Source organism: Heteronotia binoei, chromosome 21 (genome assembly GCF_032191835.1).
Source record: "Heteronotia binoei isolate CCM8104 ecotype False Entrance Well chromosome 21, APGP_CSIRO_Hbin_v1, whole genome shotgun sequence".
Taxonomy (NCBI): Eukaryota; Metazoa; Chordata; class Lepidosauria; order Squamata; family Gekkonidae; genus Heteronotia; species Heteronotia binoei.
In genome coordinates this window covers 149,283,997-149,304,625 of record NC_083243.1, presented here as the reverse complement: position 1 = coordinate 149,304,625, position 20,629 = coordinate 149,283,997, and the positions used below count along the sequence as shown (strand labels likewise).

The window sequence follows — 20,629 nt, the reverse complement described above, 5'->3', positions numbered from 1 at the left end:
GGATTGCTATAACATTATGATATTAATGCTCTAGCAACTAGGTTCTCTGAATTCCCAGGTTCCTTTTCTTTAATGTAAGTCCTAGTCCTTCTCACTGCAGAAAAGGGAAAACATGCATCTTGGAAACAGCAAGAGATAGAGATAAAATTTTAAAAAAAATGAAAAAAACTTAGAATTTCAGATAGTTATTGCCATTAAAAAAAAAAAGCTTCCAGGGCTTATTTTAAAAGGGCCGCACACCTTCCATAAGGAAGCCAAGAATGCTGTGGCTGTAGATTGGCAAGAAACACAGATCAAAGGTGGTTTAAGAAAGCATGAGAAAACCACAGAGAGACATTGGATAGGCTGAGTGGCAGCTCAGAAATAATCCACTAAATTGGGGGCCCAAATCAGAGCAAAAAGCCCTTGTGAATGCAATAGATTTTGTGTTTTTCTTCATCATGTTTCATACATAGGCCATCACCATCATTTTTTACTAGGAGCAGGTGGTGCTTTTCAGGTACAAGAATTGGTGATGACTATACTACAAATTAGGGGAAAGCTTTCAATGTAGGAGGCCACTTCTGTCTTTCTCTACATGGCATACATAGAGAGAAGTTATGACAGACTACTTTATTCATTTATCTGAGATTCTATTATAGTCCTTGGAGCTATTTATGTGCTTGTTGTTAGGAAAGGATAGGAAAGGTCTCCTGTGCAAGCACCAGTCGTTTCCGACTCTGGGGTGATATTGCTTTCACAGCGTTTTCATGGCAGACTTTTTATGGGGTGGTTTGCCATTGCCTTCTACACTTTCCCCCCAGCAAGCTGGGTACTCATTTTACCGACCTCGGAAGGATGGAAGGCTGAGTGAACCTCAAGCCGGCTATTTGAAAACCCAGCTTCCACCGGGGGTCAAACTCAGGTCGTGAGCAGAGCTTAGGACTGCAGTACTGCAGCTTTAACACTCTGCACCACGGGGCTCTCCTGTGCTTGTTGTTAAGGTCTTATTAAAACCTTCTCACAAATGCTTATACTGTGCTTCTTGCCAGGGAAATCAGATGGCTAATGGTAGATCAACTCTGTATGCTTCAGAGGAATATCTCAACCATTCTTATTGAACATTGTGAAATTAAGAAATGAATTGCCAAAATGTTATGTGCATTTCACATCCATAAGGCAAATATACCAAAGTAACAGTCATTAGAAGTTTTGAAAGAAATTGCTTATTCAGTTTGGTTCCAAACCTTTGTGATGTGTCATAAGACTCCAATTTGATCATATTGGCTTTGGAATAAGTGTGAAGTACATTTCCATCTACTCAGTGTCTGTGATGGAGAGGCTGCAGTAATAGTTGCAGCTGGTAAATGCAAAGTAGTTAAACTTGAGGTACCATTAAAATACTTCTGCATCTGATATTCACAGAAGACCTGTCGTCTTTTATCTGCATGCAGTTGTGAAACTGGTGTCAGTTGTAAAGTAATGGTATTGAGGGCTTCATAAATTACCCTAGTGATCCTCAGGAGAAGACAGTGTCACATCGAAATAAGTGTTTTGCTTCCAGGGTAATGTATGTCTTCATCTGGCCCAGCAGTCAGCACATTGCCATATGTTGATGGATATTGTCAGCTTGAAGCTACACTACATTTCACTGCACAATAAACATGGCTGTCAACACCATATAAAGTGAAATCAATTTATCCTGTATGGTCAGTGCATTTGAAATGAAATTAATGTACTGTGGGCACAATGGCAAAAAGGTAGCATATTAGTTATGCATCCTCTGTTCCAAGATTTTATCCATAAAATGAACTGCCCACACAAAAACAAAAATAAGTGTTGTGTACAATTTGGCAGTTAGGATTCTACATAAAAATATAGATTCAAGTTCTGAGTTGGTACAAATCATCCTGCCTCTGTGAACTCAATAGAGCTTTACTGATTTATACCAGTTTAGGTTTCATCAAGCTGTGTCATTTTGTAGATGCTGAAGATTTGTCATAGATGTATTTGAAGTAGTGGAAAGAAATGTGAAATACAGTTCATTTTCTTCTCAGTCCTGTCATAATTGTTGCAGGAGGATATGCTTTGTTGTTTTGATGCACAGTGGATTTAAAATTATTCATCATGTCACTTTCCCATTGTGCAAATGCATCATAGTTTTTCAAAAGTGTATCAAATATGATTCTCAAATGTTTCAGTCAATAATTGCAAAGCCTCTGGACTGCTGTCTCACAAAACTTTTGTTACTGCATTTATTTATTAATTAAAATACACACGTAGTATTCTTTAATTGACTTTAGAGTGGCTACATAAGGCATGTTGATATGCATAGGCAAAGAAGAAAACTTTGAGTTAATTGGTCAGACAATTTAATTGGAACACCTCAACAGATTTTTCAGTGAAAGAGAAATGAACTAAGAATGCCAACCACCTATCAGATCATTTTGCTCCATAGCTTCATTTATTCAAATGCCTTTGGTCCCATTCTGACCTCTCGTTTAATTTACCAATTTGGATGAAGTACACGTGAGAGTATGAGATATAATTAATAATTACATTGAAATATCTGTTTTTCCTTGCTTTCCAAAACATTCACAATAGTTTTTTTTTATTGGAAGGCACAGTCCTGCATCATTTTTTTCATTTTCCAGTTTAGCAGTTATATCTAGGGGATATGCATTGCTTTATCTCATAGGTCTGGAAGTGTAAGGGAGAATTGAATATGTGCCACATAATCCACGTAATGTAATAATGTTTGCATCCATCTTGTTTCTTCCTGCCCTGATATTACAGGAAGTAAAGCAATGAATGGCTCTGCAGCTAAACTACAGCAGTATTATTGTTGGCCAACAGGAGGCGCCACCGTGGCTGAAGCTCGAGTCTACAGGGATGCCAGGGGCCGAAGTAGCAGTGAGCCACATATCAAACGACCAATGAATGCTTTCATGGTTTGGGCAAAGGATGAACGCAGAAAAATTCTCCAAGCGTTCCCTGACATGCATAACTCTAATATTAGCAAAATCCTTGGTAAGTATTAAACAATAAATAATTGTACAATCAGAAACTGAGATCACTTTGAGATTTTGAGTATCTGAAGGACATTATGTTTTGAATTTGTGATTCAAAGAGAATGCATGACATGCAGAAAATTCCTATAGAACTCAGACATAGAAATTCTTATAGCTGGATATGGAATGGCAAATGTCCTAGCATAACCTTTGAAATAAGAGTTGAATGTTTGCCTTTCCATAGCACCCTGTGAAAACTTTTTGCATTCATGATCACACAAATCACAGCAAGTGAATTAAAACTAAGGTACACATGGATAATTTATTGCAGAAAAAAAGTTTTATTGATATGCTTTGCATTTAAAGAAAAGCAGAAGATAGAGAATGCACCATATATACACAAAGTATGTAAATGATATTTAGGCAGTTAGGAAACTTTGAATTTCCCAGTGATTTGCTATTTGAGGGGAAATAACAACTGGTTCTATAGATATATTTGTTTCTGCTACTGTCCAGGTGCAAGATCTTATTAGAAATCACAATGAATTAGTAGTGTGATATTTCTGTAAGAAAATGTTGACCAATAATTTGTTATCCTGGGGGAAGAGGGAAGGAGCTTATCGTGACGAAATTGTCCATCTTAATGGCAGTGGTTGGAATAGAGAAACTATGCAATCATCTCATTTCCTACCATCTAAATGATCTGTAAGTATTCAAAGTAATACAAATTGTTAAAAGACGTCAAAAAGAAAACTTTTTGGGAATAAAAAGTTTAAACATCCAAATTAATTTTAATTGATTATTTCGAAAATTAAAACTTAATGAACAAAACATACATCATCTGGCAATAAGGAATGTATATTTGCACTAATAAGCTGAGTTTTCAGATAACTTAAACTGGATTTCTATCAGAAGAATTGATAACATACATGAAAATGTGTGGCACTGGTGAAATGTTTAAATTGATATTTACTCCCCAGTTATTTGAAGTGAAATGTGGATGTAAAATTTAGTTTTTCACAATAAAAAATCATAATAGTGAAGTTCTGAGTATCATGATTTTATTGTCAGTCTTTAGAATGCATTTTAACGAAGCTGTTACTCTTGCCTACCACTTTTTTTTTTGCAGAGAAAATGTTTTTTCTAGAAATAAATGTAACACTGTTCTGAAACTTGCAATATTTTACATAAAAAGTTCTCTTATTTGTCTACCATTTTAGTAAGTTCTATGAATAGCCTTTCAGTTTCATATAAAACCTGCAGTGTTCCAGTCTTGGCAGCTCTTGAGAATCTATATTATTTGTGTGCATTCTTTGAAAGGAAAAAAAAACTATTAGGAGTATAGTAACAGTATTCATTAAAATGTAAACATTCAGTACGGATATTTCAAAAGTGCCAGAAATTGTATGTTTGCTAAACAGGGAGTACAACCTGGCTAGGAGTTGACCCAGTAAAAGAAGAGAGAGTTAATTTACATATAATATCTGTACACATTTTCCAGGATGATAGCAAAAGAGAAAGAAAAGAAAAGAATCTGGAATATTAGAGCTGACAAGAGTACTGCTGACTCTGGATAATATTTATATAACTTTTCCATTTGTTGATGTATAAGAGTTCGTGGTAAAAGAATAGCTTCCACCCACGCTTACCACAGCTGTAATCATTTTATCCAGCTGAAAGCTATTTTTTAAATTTACTGTTTAGGTATCTCTTCATAAAGAATGCAACAGACTTGAGTGCTTATCCTTCTTCTATGTAAACGGTCATATTTTTTTTCTTTTATTAGTGTATTTTGTGATTAACATTTACAGTAAATAAAGTAGTGCAGAGCATTGCAATGTACTTTCCACTTTATATCAAATAATACAACTTTAAGTGCCACTCAGTGTGTTCATTACGTATCACTGGATGATTATGATGTGTAATAGGATTTATAAGGGCCAGGAAGCCAATAATAAACTAGGGTTATAGCAAAGAGCATCTTACTTAAGAAGACTCACTTGGATAAAGAATAAATATATCTGATTTTCTGAAAAAACAAGGGTTTGCAAAATTTCAAGTCATTATATTTATTATAATAAACTTAGAAGTCAGATTCATATGGGCAAAATGTGCATGCATGAGCAATGTGAAAAACCTTGAAGAGCAATCAAATGAGTACAATACAAACATACCTCTAATACTGTAGCTGGGATTCAAAGAAATAATCTCAATGTGTCTGAGGGACTGGGTACATTCCATGGGATTTTTGCCTTATTTTTCTTTGAATGGCAGACTCCCATGTCATATTAGTAACCGGCTTGAAAATATTCTCAGTTTCAAAAGGAGGTTTTGCCATGTGCCATCCAAAACTGTCATTTCAAGAGCCACAGCTCTGCATCTTTCTGGAAGACATGGAAGTAGCAGTTCTTTGGATTCTAAAAAGTGTCTTAATAAATCAGTCACGTACTGAATATGTTAAACTTTTTTGAGGGGGGTAATCAATGAATGGTGGGAGAATTTGTTATAGTCAACATTCAACGTGATTTCATTAAATGAGATCACTTAAAGGAGAATGGCTTCATTAGCAAATATTATGGTATCAGCCTCTCTTGTGTTGTCAAGGTGATGGCAAGTTACAATATTCTTTTGTTAAATAATGTGTTAGTTATATGGCTAAGGAAGTGAAGTAGTCATTTTGGAAACTTGAGAGGAATGTCTAAGGACTGGGAAGACTTCTAGATTGTATTGATTATACCACAAGCTCTAGAAATGGGTTCCAAAAGGTCACACCAATTGGGTTGATTTCCCTGGCACATTAAAGTAGAGAAAAAGCCCTTACTCAAACCTTCTTGAGAAGTCACAGTTATCTTTCTCTATGCAGGCTCCCGATGGAAATCCATGTCTAACCAAGAGAAACAACCTTACTATGAAGAACAAGCACGGCTAAGTAAAATCCATCTAGAGAAGTACCCTAATTACAAATATAAACCCCGACCCAAACGCACATGTATTGTTGATGGCAAGAAACTGCGTATTGGAGAATACAAACAACTGATGAGATCTCGAAGACAGGAGATGAGGCAATTTTTTACTGTAGGGTATGTATTGAAATTACTTTCAGTAGAGCACTCTAACTATAGTTCCCAAATATGTTCTTTCAAGGGGGATTAGATCTTTTGTGAAGGATCCACCTATTTATTCTAGGCCATTTCCCATAGATGAAAAGTTTTTAGGCTTCCTTAGTGTACCATCCCTGATAATGACTGCTGGTTGATAACACCTTCACAAGATCTCCAGAAGCCAATGCATTAGTATTAGTGGGATTTTTAAATGCTTTTGTCATGAATGACACTCCAGTATTTCCTCCTTTGTGGTTGTTAAGTAACAATACCATACAGCCAAACATTTAGAATAAAATACATGGTGGGATCAGCTAGCCTGGTGAGTCTGATTTATGTAACTACCTGTTTAATTAGGATGCCACTCATTTGAGTTCCCAGTCAGCTGTCATGTTCTTGCCTTTCATGTGGTTTCTCTGCCCTCCACTTTTACCTCCTTCTTACAAGTGGATTAATATTGCTAGAATAAGGACTTGCCTACAGCTGGATCACATATTCCTCTTCCAAAGAAGAAATTGTGTTATATGCTCTTTCACTTAATAGCATTAAATAAAACGTAAATGAACTGAAGTAAGAAATAAAGACTTTGGCTTGGCTCCTAAGGAGTTATGTCATCAGTAGAGCAGTAGCTTATCTGATGGAATGGTTTTCCCATTTGCTCAGATGTGCATGTGGAAATGTGGGACCTGCTTTGCAGAAACGAAGCTAGAAATACACTGTCCAGGTAGGGTTGCCAAGCCCCTGGTAGGGATGGGGGATCCTATGCCCCCAGTTCCTTTTTCCTACAACTATTCAGAATGACAGAGAGAAATTTTTTTTTAAAAAAAATGGCTGTTGGCCCAGTGGTGTAATTTCACTCCTGATTTTCCCCAGAAATAACATCACAACATCACTGAGGGTGCCCCCCCCGATGTTCCTACACTTCCCACTGGATGCTATTGCCATGCCTGACAACCCCTATCTTCAGGCAGGATTCAAGAATCCACTCGACATTTATGAACTTTGACTGTTGAATAGACTGTATTACTATGATTATTTAGTTTTCAGCCTAAAGACTAGTGAAACAGTTGTGTCTTAGCTGATTTATTTCCATTATTTTCTTAGAAACAAAAAACTCAAATGCTCAGTGTCCCCCTCTCCTAGAGTTTCTGGCAATTTAAGAAAGAGACTTCTCTGCCAGTTCTTCTACATTCACAAAGTTCTGTTTATTTCTCTCATCACAATAGTCTTCTTTTATTGTGGGCCCCATAACCAGATAATTGACCTTGACTACTTGGTTCTGTGCCTTGTTTCTGGCTTGGCATGCAGGACTCCCATTGCAGTTAATTATATTGTGGTAAAGCCTGCAGCAGTGTGGGTTTGTCAAAATCAGGTTTTGATATCTGGTAATATGATGAGGGTTAGATATCTTGAAATATGATGAGGCAACAAGCCTTTCTAGCCTATACTGAAAAGCTGGTTTTGGGTAGCAAGGAAACTTTATAATTGAGTCTCAGAGATTCAGACCAGCCAGCCACATTACTTTTTCAGCTTAAAGGCACTGCTACTGTATCCAGATTATTCAATGAAAGAGAAAGGCTCATTGGAGGTGGGGAAGGAAAGAAAAAAGATCTGATTGTTTAAAATGTACATATTCAGTTAAAGCATTAAATCCCCATGTTTTGGCTAATATGGGCCCCCAAAGTACCTAACCAAGTTAACACAATAACTGTCAAGCCATCAAATATACAACAAAACAAAATAGATGAGCTAAAAGAAATTACTTTGAAAAGGCTGTGGAATAGCACATACAATACTAAGACTAATACATTTATTATGGCTTAGTGCACTGTCCCTGATAATGACTGCTAGTTGATAACACATTCACAAGATCTCTAGAAGCCAATGCATTGGTATCAGTGGTATCAGAATAGCACATACAACAAATGCAATATTAAGGCTAATAAATTTATTATGGCTTTTGTGAACCATTTCAGATGTTCCCATATTGACTAATAGCAAGACTGGAATGACCAAAAGTCCCGCCCCCCCCAAAAAAAAATCACAGTATGCCATTTATACAAGGAATCAAAGTATTGTATTAATAACCACCATTTTTAGCTGATAATGAAAAGTCATTTGTAAATAAATGGTTAATGTAGCTTTTCAGGGGAGGTGATGTGTGTGATTACATGTGTATGCATATGTGCAAATTAGGTATAAAGAAAGGGCAAGATGTTCTGCAGTCCAAAAAGCTGGTGGAAAGAATTTTATATACACTCATGTATGTATACACTCATACATACATAGATAGTAGGAAAGGCAGTGGTATATATAATAAACATTGCAATACACTGCAATGCTATCTCTTGTAGCAGAGACCTCCTAAACTGTTCCATTGTATTATAGTTCTAATTGCTTTATTAAAATCCCCTTTTAAACATTTCTGTTTCACACATTCTGCAAAGTGTTAGAAGGGTGTGTAGGCTGTCCCACAGGGTGGGAACCACCACAGAAAATTTACATGATGAGGCAGTTGCTGATCTTACCCGCAAGATGTTCAGATGAGCAAAGCTATCACAGTGAAGCACAGAAGGAGCATTAGTCTTGTAGGTATGTTGATGAAAGGCCATTAAGGACTTTATAGGTGATAACCAGAACCTTTAATTAAATCAGTAGCTACTGGTTCAATTCAAGGTTCTGGTTATCACCTACAAAGTCCTTAATGGCCTTTCACCAACATACCTGCAAGTATTTGCAGAATAATTGTCATATCTGTTGAGACAGATCAAGATGGGCAGCTTTTTTACCAACTGAAGTTTCCAACTTGACTCTAAGGACAGACCCATGTATTGCAGTTGTCTAGCCTCAATGTAATGATAGCATCAATCCACAGGGCCAGATCTATTGAGTAGAGAAGGGCACGGAACACAAAATTGGTGGTTCATTTTCTTTTGTGGTTCATTGGGTTGCCCAATTTGTTGGTTCTTTTTTGTTTTTTTGTTTCCCAAATCAATTTGTGGTTTGTTTGGTTTGGGAAGAGGTAGAATGGCCTCTAAGTGGGCTAGAAATGCTAAACTTGTGGTAAACACTTTTGCAGACTCTCCTCTACCCTCTACCTGCATTCCAAGTTTGGTGAGAATTGCTTAGAGGCCCCTAGGTGGTTTGCTAGTTCGGGAGGTAGAATGCTCCCCCAATAGTCTAAAGACACTAAACTGACATCAAACTCTTCAGCAGGCTCTCCTCTACCTGTCAGACTGCCTGGAACATGAACCAAAAATAAACCACAAGGAAAAAAGCCAGTTCATTTTTCATTTTGGGCACAACGTAATCAAATGAACTGGTTCATAACGAACCACAAATCAGCCCATTTTGAGCACAAATTGCGATTCATGGTTCATTTCGTGTCCATGTCTACTGCTGAATCAGGGTAAGCTACTAACATCCAAACTGAGTGAAGCTGAAAGAATTCCTTTTTTGCAGCTGCATTAACTTTTTGCAGCTGCATTAACTAAAGCTGGATCCAGAATAATCCTTAGGTTCTTCACTGAGATGATGGGTGTCAGCTGGACCCAATAAAAAGTAGGAAGCACAGTGTCCCTCAAGATCTCAACATTCCCAACCAACCTTACCTCTGACTAGTCAGGACTCAGTTTCAACCTGTTTACCCTTAGCCATTTAACCACAGCAGTCAGGCACTGATTGATGACCTATACAATATAAATTGACACAGGCACATGGATGATCAGCACTGGAGAGGAAGGAGTATGTAGAATGAAGAAATTATAGAATATGTGAACTTTCAAAGTTGTAAATCACTTGAATACTTTACATGTTTCTAATTCTATGTACCAGCATTTAAAAATATATATATATTCTGATGATAACTAGTTAAGTTCCTCATTAGACACGATGTGTCAGGTTTGACTTGGGATTTATAAAATGGAGATTTCTACAACTTTAATTAATTTTGCCTTTGTCCAGTCTTGAAAAGACATTAGTCCATATTGTATCAGGGGGTACCCCAGTCCATCAGATATTCTAGCTTCTGCTAAGTTTCCCCCCAGGTTTTGTAGCTACAGATTGAAAGATGTAGAAATAATATGTTTATTGAAACATTAATTGCTTAATCATTGCTGGACTTTGAATCCTGAAACCCCATCCTCTTTTATTAAATGTTCTTGGTGATTTCTGTGAAACCTGCCTGCTTTTCCTTGAAGACCCAGTTCTGCCCACTCCATCTGTTGGGTTGCCAACTCCACGAGGGAGCTATTCCACTTCCTGCCACTTAGGGTATCACTGCTACTATTGTCCTTTGGGGGTCTTCCTGCCAGGAGGGACAGACTCCTGACTTCCTTCTCAACCTGAGGCTCCTCCTCTGGTCTCCTGTTACCCAGCGCCTGGTTAATACAGGGACCAACTTCCTTCTCTGGGGCTCCCCCCAGAGGATTGGGAACATGTTCCTTGACCTCTTCCCTCCCAATCTGACCCCTCTCTGGTAAATGAGTAGCATATCCAAGTGGTTGGAGAACTATATGGTCCAGAGAACATTGCCAGATTCAAAAGATACCAATATTTATTGAAAAGAAAAAGTCTACGATTACTCTTTTAACCCTGCACCAGATCAGGAAACCGGAAACAAAAGAAAACTGGAGAAAACACATTCTTCCTTTCCCTCCTTTTAACACATACTCCATCTAGATATTACGAGCAGAATATGCATAATAAATCTTGGAAAGTTTCGAGTTTGGTCTTAAGGCCTTTACAACACTGAAGAGCTCTGCAGCTTCCCAACAGGCTGCCTGGTCTCTCAAAATGGCCAGCATGTAGCACAGCATAGCCAGAGGCCTGCTCTCCTTGAGGGCCCAGCACTCTTCACATTCTTTTTCCTCAGTGGGGAATATCTCTCCACTCTTTTTCCCACCTAGGAACTGGTCACCTTTTCCATAGAGCACTCTGGGAAGAAAAGCTCCAAAGCATGTCTCAAACTTCCTGTTTGCATACTGCCTCTCTAGCAAATAACTCTTTCCTCTGTGATTAAGAAGGGGGGGACAGCAGTTGGCTGTAAATGAGCTGTAAATTGACTCCCTCTCACAGAAAAAACAGTCCTTTTTAAAAGCAAGTTCCAACAAGGAAGACATGTCATCACAGTGATGAACATCTAAACATGGACATGTGTAACATTCAAAAACTTAAGTACTTTGAAACAATTAGGTGGGAAGATAGGATTTTTACTTCTTCTATGGCATTTTCCATTACCTTTGGAAAAGAATTTCAACCTGGACAAGCTATTTGTACTTCCTTCCACCAGTTCTCTTCTGTACCTTAGTGGATAACATTCACACATGCTGGAGACTTCTGCAAAGTTGAGATGACTTGCTGGAAAGTATAGGCTACTTAATTACATCAGTGTAATAAAACTCGCTAAAACATTACCCTTAAATTTACATATTAATTACTATAGAATGAATTATGTACATATTAATAACTATAGAATAATATCATTTTGGAATCATGAATAAACACTAATGCTAGAAGAACTGCCACTTTAACTCTCAGTATTCACCCAAAGCTAGACATCCACTCTAATAATCTTAATTTCCATGAGCCCCATTATACATACTATACATCCTACACCTAGTTGGTATTTTGAGACAGCTGAAAATGATGTCGCTTTTATCTCATGTTGGCGAGCACATGAAGATGGGTAGGTATCACAGTGTGCATATGTTCTCTCACACAGCAGGGGCCTAGCAGGGCCTTCTACTGGCTGCCATCATTCTGGTAAGGGAGAAGAAGAAGAAGATATTGGATTTAAATCCCGCCCTATATTCTGAGTCTCAGAGCGGTCACAATCTCCTTTACCTCCCCCCCCCCCACAATAGATATCCTGTGAGGTAGGTGGGGCTGAGAGAGCTTTTACAGCAGCTGCCCTTTCAAGGACAACTCCTACCAAAGCTTTGGCTGACCCTAGGCCATTCCAGGAAGTGCAAGTGGAGGAGTGGGGAATCAAACCCGGTTCTCCCAGATAAGAGTCTGTGCACTTAACTACTACACCAAACTTGGCCCAGAGCACCCAACCACCCTTGTCTTACTTATTAATAAATACCTCCTAATTGTGACCAAGGAGACATGAGGACCCAGGCAATATAACAACAAAAAGAAGTTTATTATTAGTACTCTAAAACAATAAGTGGGTGACAAAGATTTAGTGTTATAGTGAATATGAAACAGTAAAGGTTAGTGAAAACGCCTGCAGCGTTTCCAGGAAAGAACACACCCTGTTTGGGCTTGGCTCATGCTGTCTTCCCAGATCTCACCCCTCTCTGGGCTAGTTCCCCTCCAAAACCTTGCCACCCAATCAGAGGGACAGGAGGGATCCTGGGAAATGTAGGCTTTCAGTAATACTATGAGGCAGGCTTTTCTGGAGCCTGTAGGCCTCATTGGCCTTGGATCATGACACACATACACCCCGCTAGACCAAATCACGGGGTCTGGCAATCTGGATCCCCATTGGTGAAGTCTACCCCAAAATGGTGTTGCCTTGGAAAAACCAACCATAAAACATTAATACACTCAAATAAACAACAGAAACCAATTATACACAATATAGAGATTAATAAACACAGTCTCTATCTCAGGTGCTTAGGATTGGAGAGTTTGGATGTCTGTAGCCACCTCCCTCCACAGTTTCCACAACCCATGAAGCGGCCTGAACTGCATTCATGATTTCTTTGCAGTAGCAGTTTGCATCTTCTCCCTCCTATCAAGTGGGCACTAGACTTCACAGTACCTTCCCAAGGAACTGCTTGTATTCTCCTCTGACCTTTTCTTGTGAGGGAAGCCCTGCTCAAAGGAGAGCACATGTCTACGCACCTCTGAGCAGTGTACCTACCGACTTCCTGAATCAGTTCTCTCGCAAGTGAACAATGGACGGAGCTTTGGGGAGCAGTTTTAAAATTCAGAGGGAAAGTTTTACAATTACAAACTTAGATCTTCATGTTCAGGAAAACTTTTGTTCAAAAGTACTCTTGAGAACTGCAGGGCAACTCCAGGATGAAAGCTTTTTCTTTGCCCATTCAAAAAAATGAATGTAGAAAGCTTAAGAAAATGCAAAGCAAGACAGACGTGACAGCAATATGCAATGTAGACTATTACTTTTAAATACGCACAAAGACAGGATTTTCTGCAAAGTGTAGAAACAGCCAAAGAGAAATGGAAGGAAAGAAGGTAGACAGAAAGAGGCTGCAATCACACACGTTAAATAATGTACTTTCAATCCAATTTCAAAGCAATTTCCATCTGGATTTTGCCAGTTCACACAGTAAAGTCCAGTTGGATTACTTCAATTATTCTGTATTTCATTCCTTATTAAACCTGGAGCATGTAATTGATTGTGACCATTGTATTATAATTGTCATTGATTGTGAACATTGTATTATAATCGTAATTGATTGTGAACATTGTATTATAGTAGTAAAAGATTTATATAATTTCAACTGCTAATGAGATATTCTTAATAATAATTTTATTTATTTATTTATTTACATTAGACTTTTATCCCGCCCTCTCCGCAAGCGGACTCAGGGTGGCTTACAACAGTCGTTTACACGATTTAAAACAATAAGTCAATAAAATCTATAAAACATTAATACAATTAAAATTTAAAAACTATTCCACGGTGCTGTACCATTACTATGTTGGCGGTTCTGCTTTTCAGATGGTTGGTCACCGGGAACTCTGGCTGATGTCAGGTGGCAGCTCTCTCTCAGTTTAAGCATTGAAGGCCTGTCGAAACAATTCGGTCTTACAGGCCCTGCAGAATGTAGGAATGTCCCACAGGGCCCTTATGGCCTCCAGGAGAGCATTCCATAACTCTGGTGCTGCCACCGAGAAGGCCCTGGCTCATGTCCAATGCAACTTGGCCTCCTTTGGTCCAGGGGTTGACAGCAGATTTTTTGTCCCTGAATGCAGTGCTCTTTGGGGGATATATGGGGAAAGGCAGTCCTGCAGATGAACAGGTCCCTGACCATAAAGGGCTTTAAAGGTCAATACCAACACCTTGAAACGAATTCAGAACACAATAGGTAGCCAGCACTGGCTGAATGTGCTCCCATCAAGGGAGCCTCATTAACAGCCGTGCCGCAGCGTTCTGCACTAACTGTAGTTTCCGAGTCAGCGTCAGGGGTAGCCCCATGTAGAGAGCATTACAGTAATCTATTCTTGAGGTGACCGTAGCATGGATCACCATTGCTAAGTCATTGTGCTCTAGAAAAGGAGCCAGCTGCTGCACCCGCCGAAGATGAAAAAAGGCTGATCTAATAATGGCTGCTACCTGGGCCTCCATTGTAAGGGAGGACTCAAGGAGCACGCCCAAGCTTTTGACCTTAGGGGCCAGTATCAATGGCACCCCATCTAGAGCCGGCAGCTGGACCCCTCCCCTTGGACCACCCCGGCTCAGATAGAGAACCTCCGTCTTCGTCGGATTCAATTTCAGCCGACTCAGCCTGAGCCAGGATGTTACAGCTTGAAGAGCCAGGTCCAGATTTTCCAGGGTACAGTCGGACTGGCCACCCATCAACAGATAGAGCTGGGTGTTGTCTGCGTATTGGTGACAACCCAGTCCATACCTCCTGACAATCTGGGCAAGGGGGCGCATATAGATGTTAAATAACATCAGGGACAGAACCGCACCCTGAGGCACACCACATGTGAGTGAGTGCCTCTGGGATGACTCCTCCCCTATCACCACCCTTTGTCCCCGATCTTGGAGAAAGGAGGTCAACCAGTGTAAGGCGGACCCCTGAATCCCCACATTGGCAAGGCGGCCAGTCAGTAGCTGATGATCAACCATATCAAAAGCGGCTGACAGGTCCAATAATAGCACCACTGCTGAGCCGCCCTGATCCAGATGTCACAGGAGGTCATCCATGAGAGTGACCAGAACCGTCTCCATCCCGTGACCTGGTCGAAAGCCGGACTGGAATGGATCCAGTGCGGAAGCATCCTCCAGGAATCCCTGTAGCTGAATTGCCACCGCCCGCTCTATAACCTTACCCAAAAAGGGAAGGTTTGATACTGGCCGATAGTTTGCCAATACGGCCGGATCTGCAGATGGTTTTTACAAGAGGGACGGACCACAGCCTCTTTAAGTGGCATGGGAAATATCCCTTCTATCAGGGATCTATTGATGATACCTCGCAGTGGTTCATGTAGCATCGCCTGGCTAGCTTTTATAAGCCAGGACGGGCACGGATCCAACCTACAAGTCGTAGGACGTACAGCTAAAAGGATCCTGTCGACTTCCTCCAGGCTGAGTGGACTGAAGGAATCTAGAACTAGACCAGAAGACGTGCTTGGTGCCCCAAGTTCTTTCACTGTATCAAGTATGGCGGGAAGGTCGTGTCGGAGCGACGAGACTTTATCTGTGAAAAAGCTCGCAAAAGCCTCACAGCCTATTTCTAATTCTCTAATATTTTGTTTACCTTGCGGTAAAATTGTTAGTGATCGAATTATACTAAACAATTGTGCTGGGCGCGAGGTCGCAGATGCAATCCGGGACACAAAGTAATTCTTCTTTGTGGCCTGGACTGCCATCTCATAGGTTCGCATAAATGACTTATAGGATGTTCTCGTAGCTTCGTCACGAGTATGTCGCCATTGTCTCTCTAGTCATCTTAATCGCCATTTCATTGATCGCAGCTCCAGGGTATACCATGGAGCGGATCATGAACGAGGATGAAGAGGACGTTGGGGAGTGATCTCATCGATGGCCATGGAAAACTGGCTATTCCAGTTCTCCACCAGTTCATCCAACGAGTCGCCAAAGGGCCAGGGATCCCGCATAGCCGTTTGAAGCCGCAAAGGGTCCATCTGGCTATGTGGCCGAGCTAAAACTTGCTCACCGCCTAGACGGGGTAGAGGTGGCGTATTCACACGAGCCCTCAGGGCATAGTGGTCAGACCATGGCATCGCCTCAGCAGAAATCTGATCCACTCTAACTCCCGCCACAAAGATCAGGTCTAATGTATGCCCTGCCTGGTGCGTGGGCACTGTTACATATTGGGAGAGTCCCAGTGCTGCCATGGAAAGCACTAGGACTGTCACCCAAGTGGAAGCTGCGTCCTCAGCATGAACATTGAAGTCACCCAAGACTATAAGCCGAGGGTGCTCCAATGCCCAGCCTGCTACAGCCTCCATCAGGGATGGTAGGGCACTGGCTGGTGCGCTAGGTGGACGATACACCAGCCAGATTGCTAAATTCTCCCCTACATCCCACACCAGGCCAGCACATTCTATGCCTACGATCTTTGGTGGAGGGAGCACCCTGAAGGAGCAATCCTCCCGTATGAAAACAGCCACCCCTCCCCCCCACCCACTAGTCCGAATCTGATGAAGAATGGACAACTCAGGAGGGGTTACTTGGGAGAGAGCCACTGTCTCCCTGTCCCGCACCCAGGTCTCTGTCACGCAAGCCAGGTCCATGTTCTGTCTGATAAAAAAATCTTGCAGGACTGAGGTTTTATTATTTATGCACCTGGCGTTGCACAATATCAGGGACGGAGGTGAGTGTTTCCACTTGGCCCTTCTACCTGCTATCTTTGGGATGGGACACAGGGCGGAAGGGGAACGAGCCTTCTTGTGTCTCAATCTCCTTCCGTTCCAATTTTGCCCTCCCCAGGAGCACTGGAATCCCTTGACTCGACATCATTTACTAAGGATCTATACAGAGTCTCAGGTCACCAATCTCAGATCACGCAGTCACGTATTCTTCTCCTCTCACCCACTTACTCAGTTTAATACTCTATCTACTAATATTCTTAAAGACCTAACTAAAAACACATACTTTCTACTAATAATGTATCCAAGCCAACTAAAAAATAAAAACCCTCCCCCCACCACCTTTTAATTAATTGGCAAAATTCATGTCCCCATTCAATTTAGTAGCTAAATAATCAATTAGGTCCAAATACAATCAACTTACAAGCAATTTTTCCAAACGAAAACCCTCAGGATAGTAGTATTAAATGGATAATTTACTAGCTGGAAGACAGGTGTTCCAAATCCAAATAAGCATCCAAGTCTTTTAAATTTTTACCCAGTGAGTTTCAATTAAATTGATGTTTGATGGATGTTGATGCTATAACTAGAAACTAGAAGCTAGCTATGGCTTGGGTGAGCTCCACACTAAATGATTGTTACACATTCTAAAGGGGTTGCTTTTAAAATATTGGCAAATCAGCTGGTTCAGAGTGCAGCTTTGAGGCCGTTTACAATGATGTTCAGCATTTTAACTCTGATTCTGAAATAACCCTGGTGCCTAGTTAGCTTTTGGGCTTTAGATTTCTAAAGCCCCTGAGACCAAGGTACATGAAGACTATTTACTCTGAGTACCACTTACAATAGTCATCAGTGAAGGTGTTGCTCTTTGTGGTATGTACTTGGAGCAGGACATTTTCAGTAATGGTTCTGAGACTGTGGAATTCCCTCCCTGAAAAAGTCCATTTGCACCATCCTTAAGGCATCTGGTTTAAATATTGTTATCCCAATTGGAATTTGGAATTAATGGAACAAATTAATTGTATGAAGTTTCAGGAGCTGTCTGTTTCCCTGCCCCCTCCCCCCCCCTCCGGGTCTGATTTCTGTGTCTTGTTTTATTTTGCTCATCTGATTCTGTTTCTGCATACTGCACATAACATACATTTGGAATATTTCTGGGCAGTTAAGCTGTGCCTAAGGGTTAGGGTTAGGGTTAGCTTACATAGTTTACACAACTATGCTTTTACAAACAGAGGACACACAAGAACTTGGAGGGGGCATCTAATTTATCCTCCCTGCTATTTTTTAAGTCAGCTGAAAATCCCCTTATTCTTTCCTTCCCACCTACCAGCCAACCTGCCTTTATCTGCCCCTGTCTTTGGCTTTCCCTTCTTCCCTCCTCCTAGCAGCTTCTACCTGGGAAAACTATGGTCCATTTGTGTAATGCTGAATATGAAGTCAATAGCAGGGTGGGGAATCTGCAAGGATTTGTGGGAGACACCTCACTTTCACCTGTATCTCCTCCCCACACTCTTCTTTCCCTCCTCCTGGCATACTCCATACTCACCTTTCCATGTTCCCTTCCCTTCTTCCCACCCACCAACCACCCTACTTATATCTGCCTTTCCATCTTCAACTATATGTATTATTTATTTACTTCATTTCTATCCAGCTTTTCTCCACTATGGAGAGCTAAAACAGGCTACATCATTCTCCTCTCTTCTTTTTTACCCTCACAACAACCCTGTGAAGTAGGTTAGGCTGAGAATGCGTAACTGGCCCAAGACCACCCAGTGAGCTTTTACAGCACAGTAGTGATTCAAACCTGGATCTGCCAGATCCTAGTCTGAAACCAACCTCTATACCACACTGGTGTATGTGGGGTGGCTGCATTTTGAACTGTAGCAAGCAACAGTCCTGGATGATTCATGTAAGTTGCATGGTAGCAAGTCACCCACTGATTACTGCTAGCCCCAGCCCCAATAAGTCCTCTCTGAACAGCCAAAACAGACCTGAAAAGGGTGTTGCCAGTTGCCTTTCACTAACAGAAACCAGGACTTAAAGACTGGCAGTAATGTTCTGATTGCCTAACAACCCCCACATGGGGGAGGGGCATTCATTTTTTAAAGGTGCAGGCACTGTTCTGTTATTTTGGAAAGTTAGGCCCCAATGTATTATGTTTATAGATTTAAGATTTTTCTGTGCACCTTGATTTTTCTGCTTTGTAGAAAGATCTGTCTTGTGTGTTCATAGCACCTGTATCTGGCCTTTAAGTATCAAGAGATTTGGCCAGGTTGAAAAATAAATATCTGGATCATATTTAATGTTCTGTCATTCTTTAGGAATTTTATGTCTCAAAGGGTATAGCATGTAAAATAGTTTACCTAATACTGTTGAACTAATTAAGAGAGGTGTCAGGAAAAATTACTGTGAAGGGAACAGCAGACAATGAATGTTGCCAATTTAGCATTTGGGTGGTTTTGGTAAAAGTCAGCTTTGTAGATTTCTCCTAGTTATTCCAGTTATATATGGCTCATCCAACAAAACCTAAAACACTGTTGAGTAGCCAGACATATTCAATAACGTAGTAACAAAAATCCTCCAATAGGATAAATTCCAAAACCCACCAACAGTGTCTTCCTGTTTTTTATTTAGCCCCATTACATTCCATGATTCCTTTCATCCTTTGCAGTTTGTAAGTAAACCCTAGCTTTCCCATTATGGTTTTTGCTTACCTTTCATATCAGAAAAGGAAATCGCTATCAAATCCTGGTTTTCAATTCTAATTGTAAATTAGGTGTCATCCATAGTTTTCCACTTCATATTTAATTTGTTTCTAAATTTGAACAGAAGGAAAGAACTGCACTGTGGGGAAAAAGATGTGTGCAAGTCTGAGAATTACACACATTACCATCAAAGAATATTTTGGTGTATTTGAAGTGACTATGTATATTAAAGAATATAGAATTATAGCCCCCGTGATATTCTTAAATGGTTTGTCCTGTGTGTTGTGTTGTATCTCATGCTGTAAAATTTGATGACCCTTTGTAGAGAGACACTGAAATCAAAAGCTTATTCTATAAAGCCTCAATAAAAGTGTTAGGATACATTTTCATACGTTTGGGGTATAACTTTAAAACATGAAATAATACTTTTTTCCATAACAATAAGAGGTACATAGGAACTCAAGCAACTCTAGACATATTTGTGTTTCCTTGCAGGCAACAGCCTCAAATTCCAATCACCACAGGAACAGGTGTGGTCTACCCTGGTGCTATTACTATGGCAACTACTACACCATCACCTCAGATGACGTCTGATTGCTCCAGCACCTCTGCTAGCCCTGAGCCCAGCATCCCTGTCATTCAGAGCACTTATGGCATGAAGACAGACAGTGGGAGCCTTGCTGGAAATGAAATGATAAATGGGGAGGATGAGATAGAAATGTATGAGGACTTTGAAGATGAACCCAAATCAGACTATAGCAGTGAAAATGAAGCCCATGAGGCTGTTACTGCCAACTGAGGATGTTTGCTGAATTAAAGTACTCTGACTTCTTTGTTTTGTTTTTTTGAACAAAAAGTTCTTAAATGAGCCTGCATGCATGTGTGGCTCCTACAGTTACATCTGCAGAATGGTCTTAAATGTTTCTTAATGTGTGACACAGATTGTTCCCTAATTTTTCATGAACCTTTTTTAATTTAGGTGAAGACATTAAGTATCAGACATTGGGACTTGAAAACTTATATGAATCAACAGCTGTCTTACAAGTCTTATCTTTTTGGGTTTTTTTTTTCTCTTCCTGGATGCTGATAAAAAGGTTTAAGTTACTGTTTTAAATGGGGGTTTTACATTCTCACTCAGGTATGCTGTGCCAGCCTACAGGTTGTGAATGTGTTTTTATTCTGAATTATTTTAGAAAACAAAAACAGAACAAAAAAAATTACTGCAAGTTTCCTATCATGAAACAGAACAAGTCCTCAAATATGTGCATCTGTGTATCTTAGCTCATCTTTTTTA

General features: G+C 40.2%; 1 protein-coding gene across 18 annotated transcripts in view; it reads left to right on the top strand.

Moving 5' to 3' along the window:
- The window catches only part of SOX6 (SRY-box transcription factor 6), an 841,142-nt gene extending 820,967 nt beyond the window's left edge, over positions 1-20,175 (top strand). For 15 of the 18 annotated variants that reach the window (XM_060261709.1, XM_060261715.1, XM_060261714.1 and 12 more), the window contains 3 exons: positions 2,776-3,009; positions 5,854-6,070; positions 19,831-20,175. In XM_060261709.1, the coding sequence (XP_060117692.1) occupies positions 2,776-3,009; positions 5,854-6,070; positions 19,831-20,134 (755 nt within the window). In that variant the 3' untranslated portion in view covers positions 20,135-20,175. The remainder of the gene's footprint in view (positions 1-2,775; positions 3,010-5,853; positions 6,071-19,830) is intronic. The other 3 variants (XM_060261702.1, XM_060261703.1, XM_060261704.1) reach the window with 1 other exon arrangement.
- Positions 20,176-20,629: the final 454 nt, after the last annotated feature.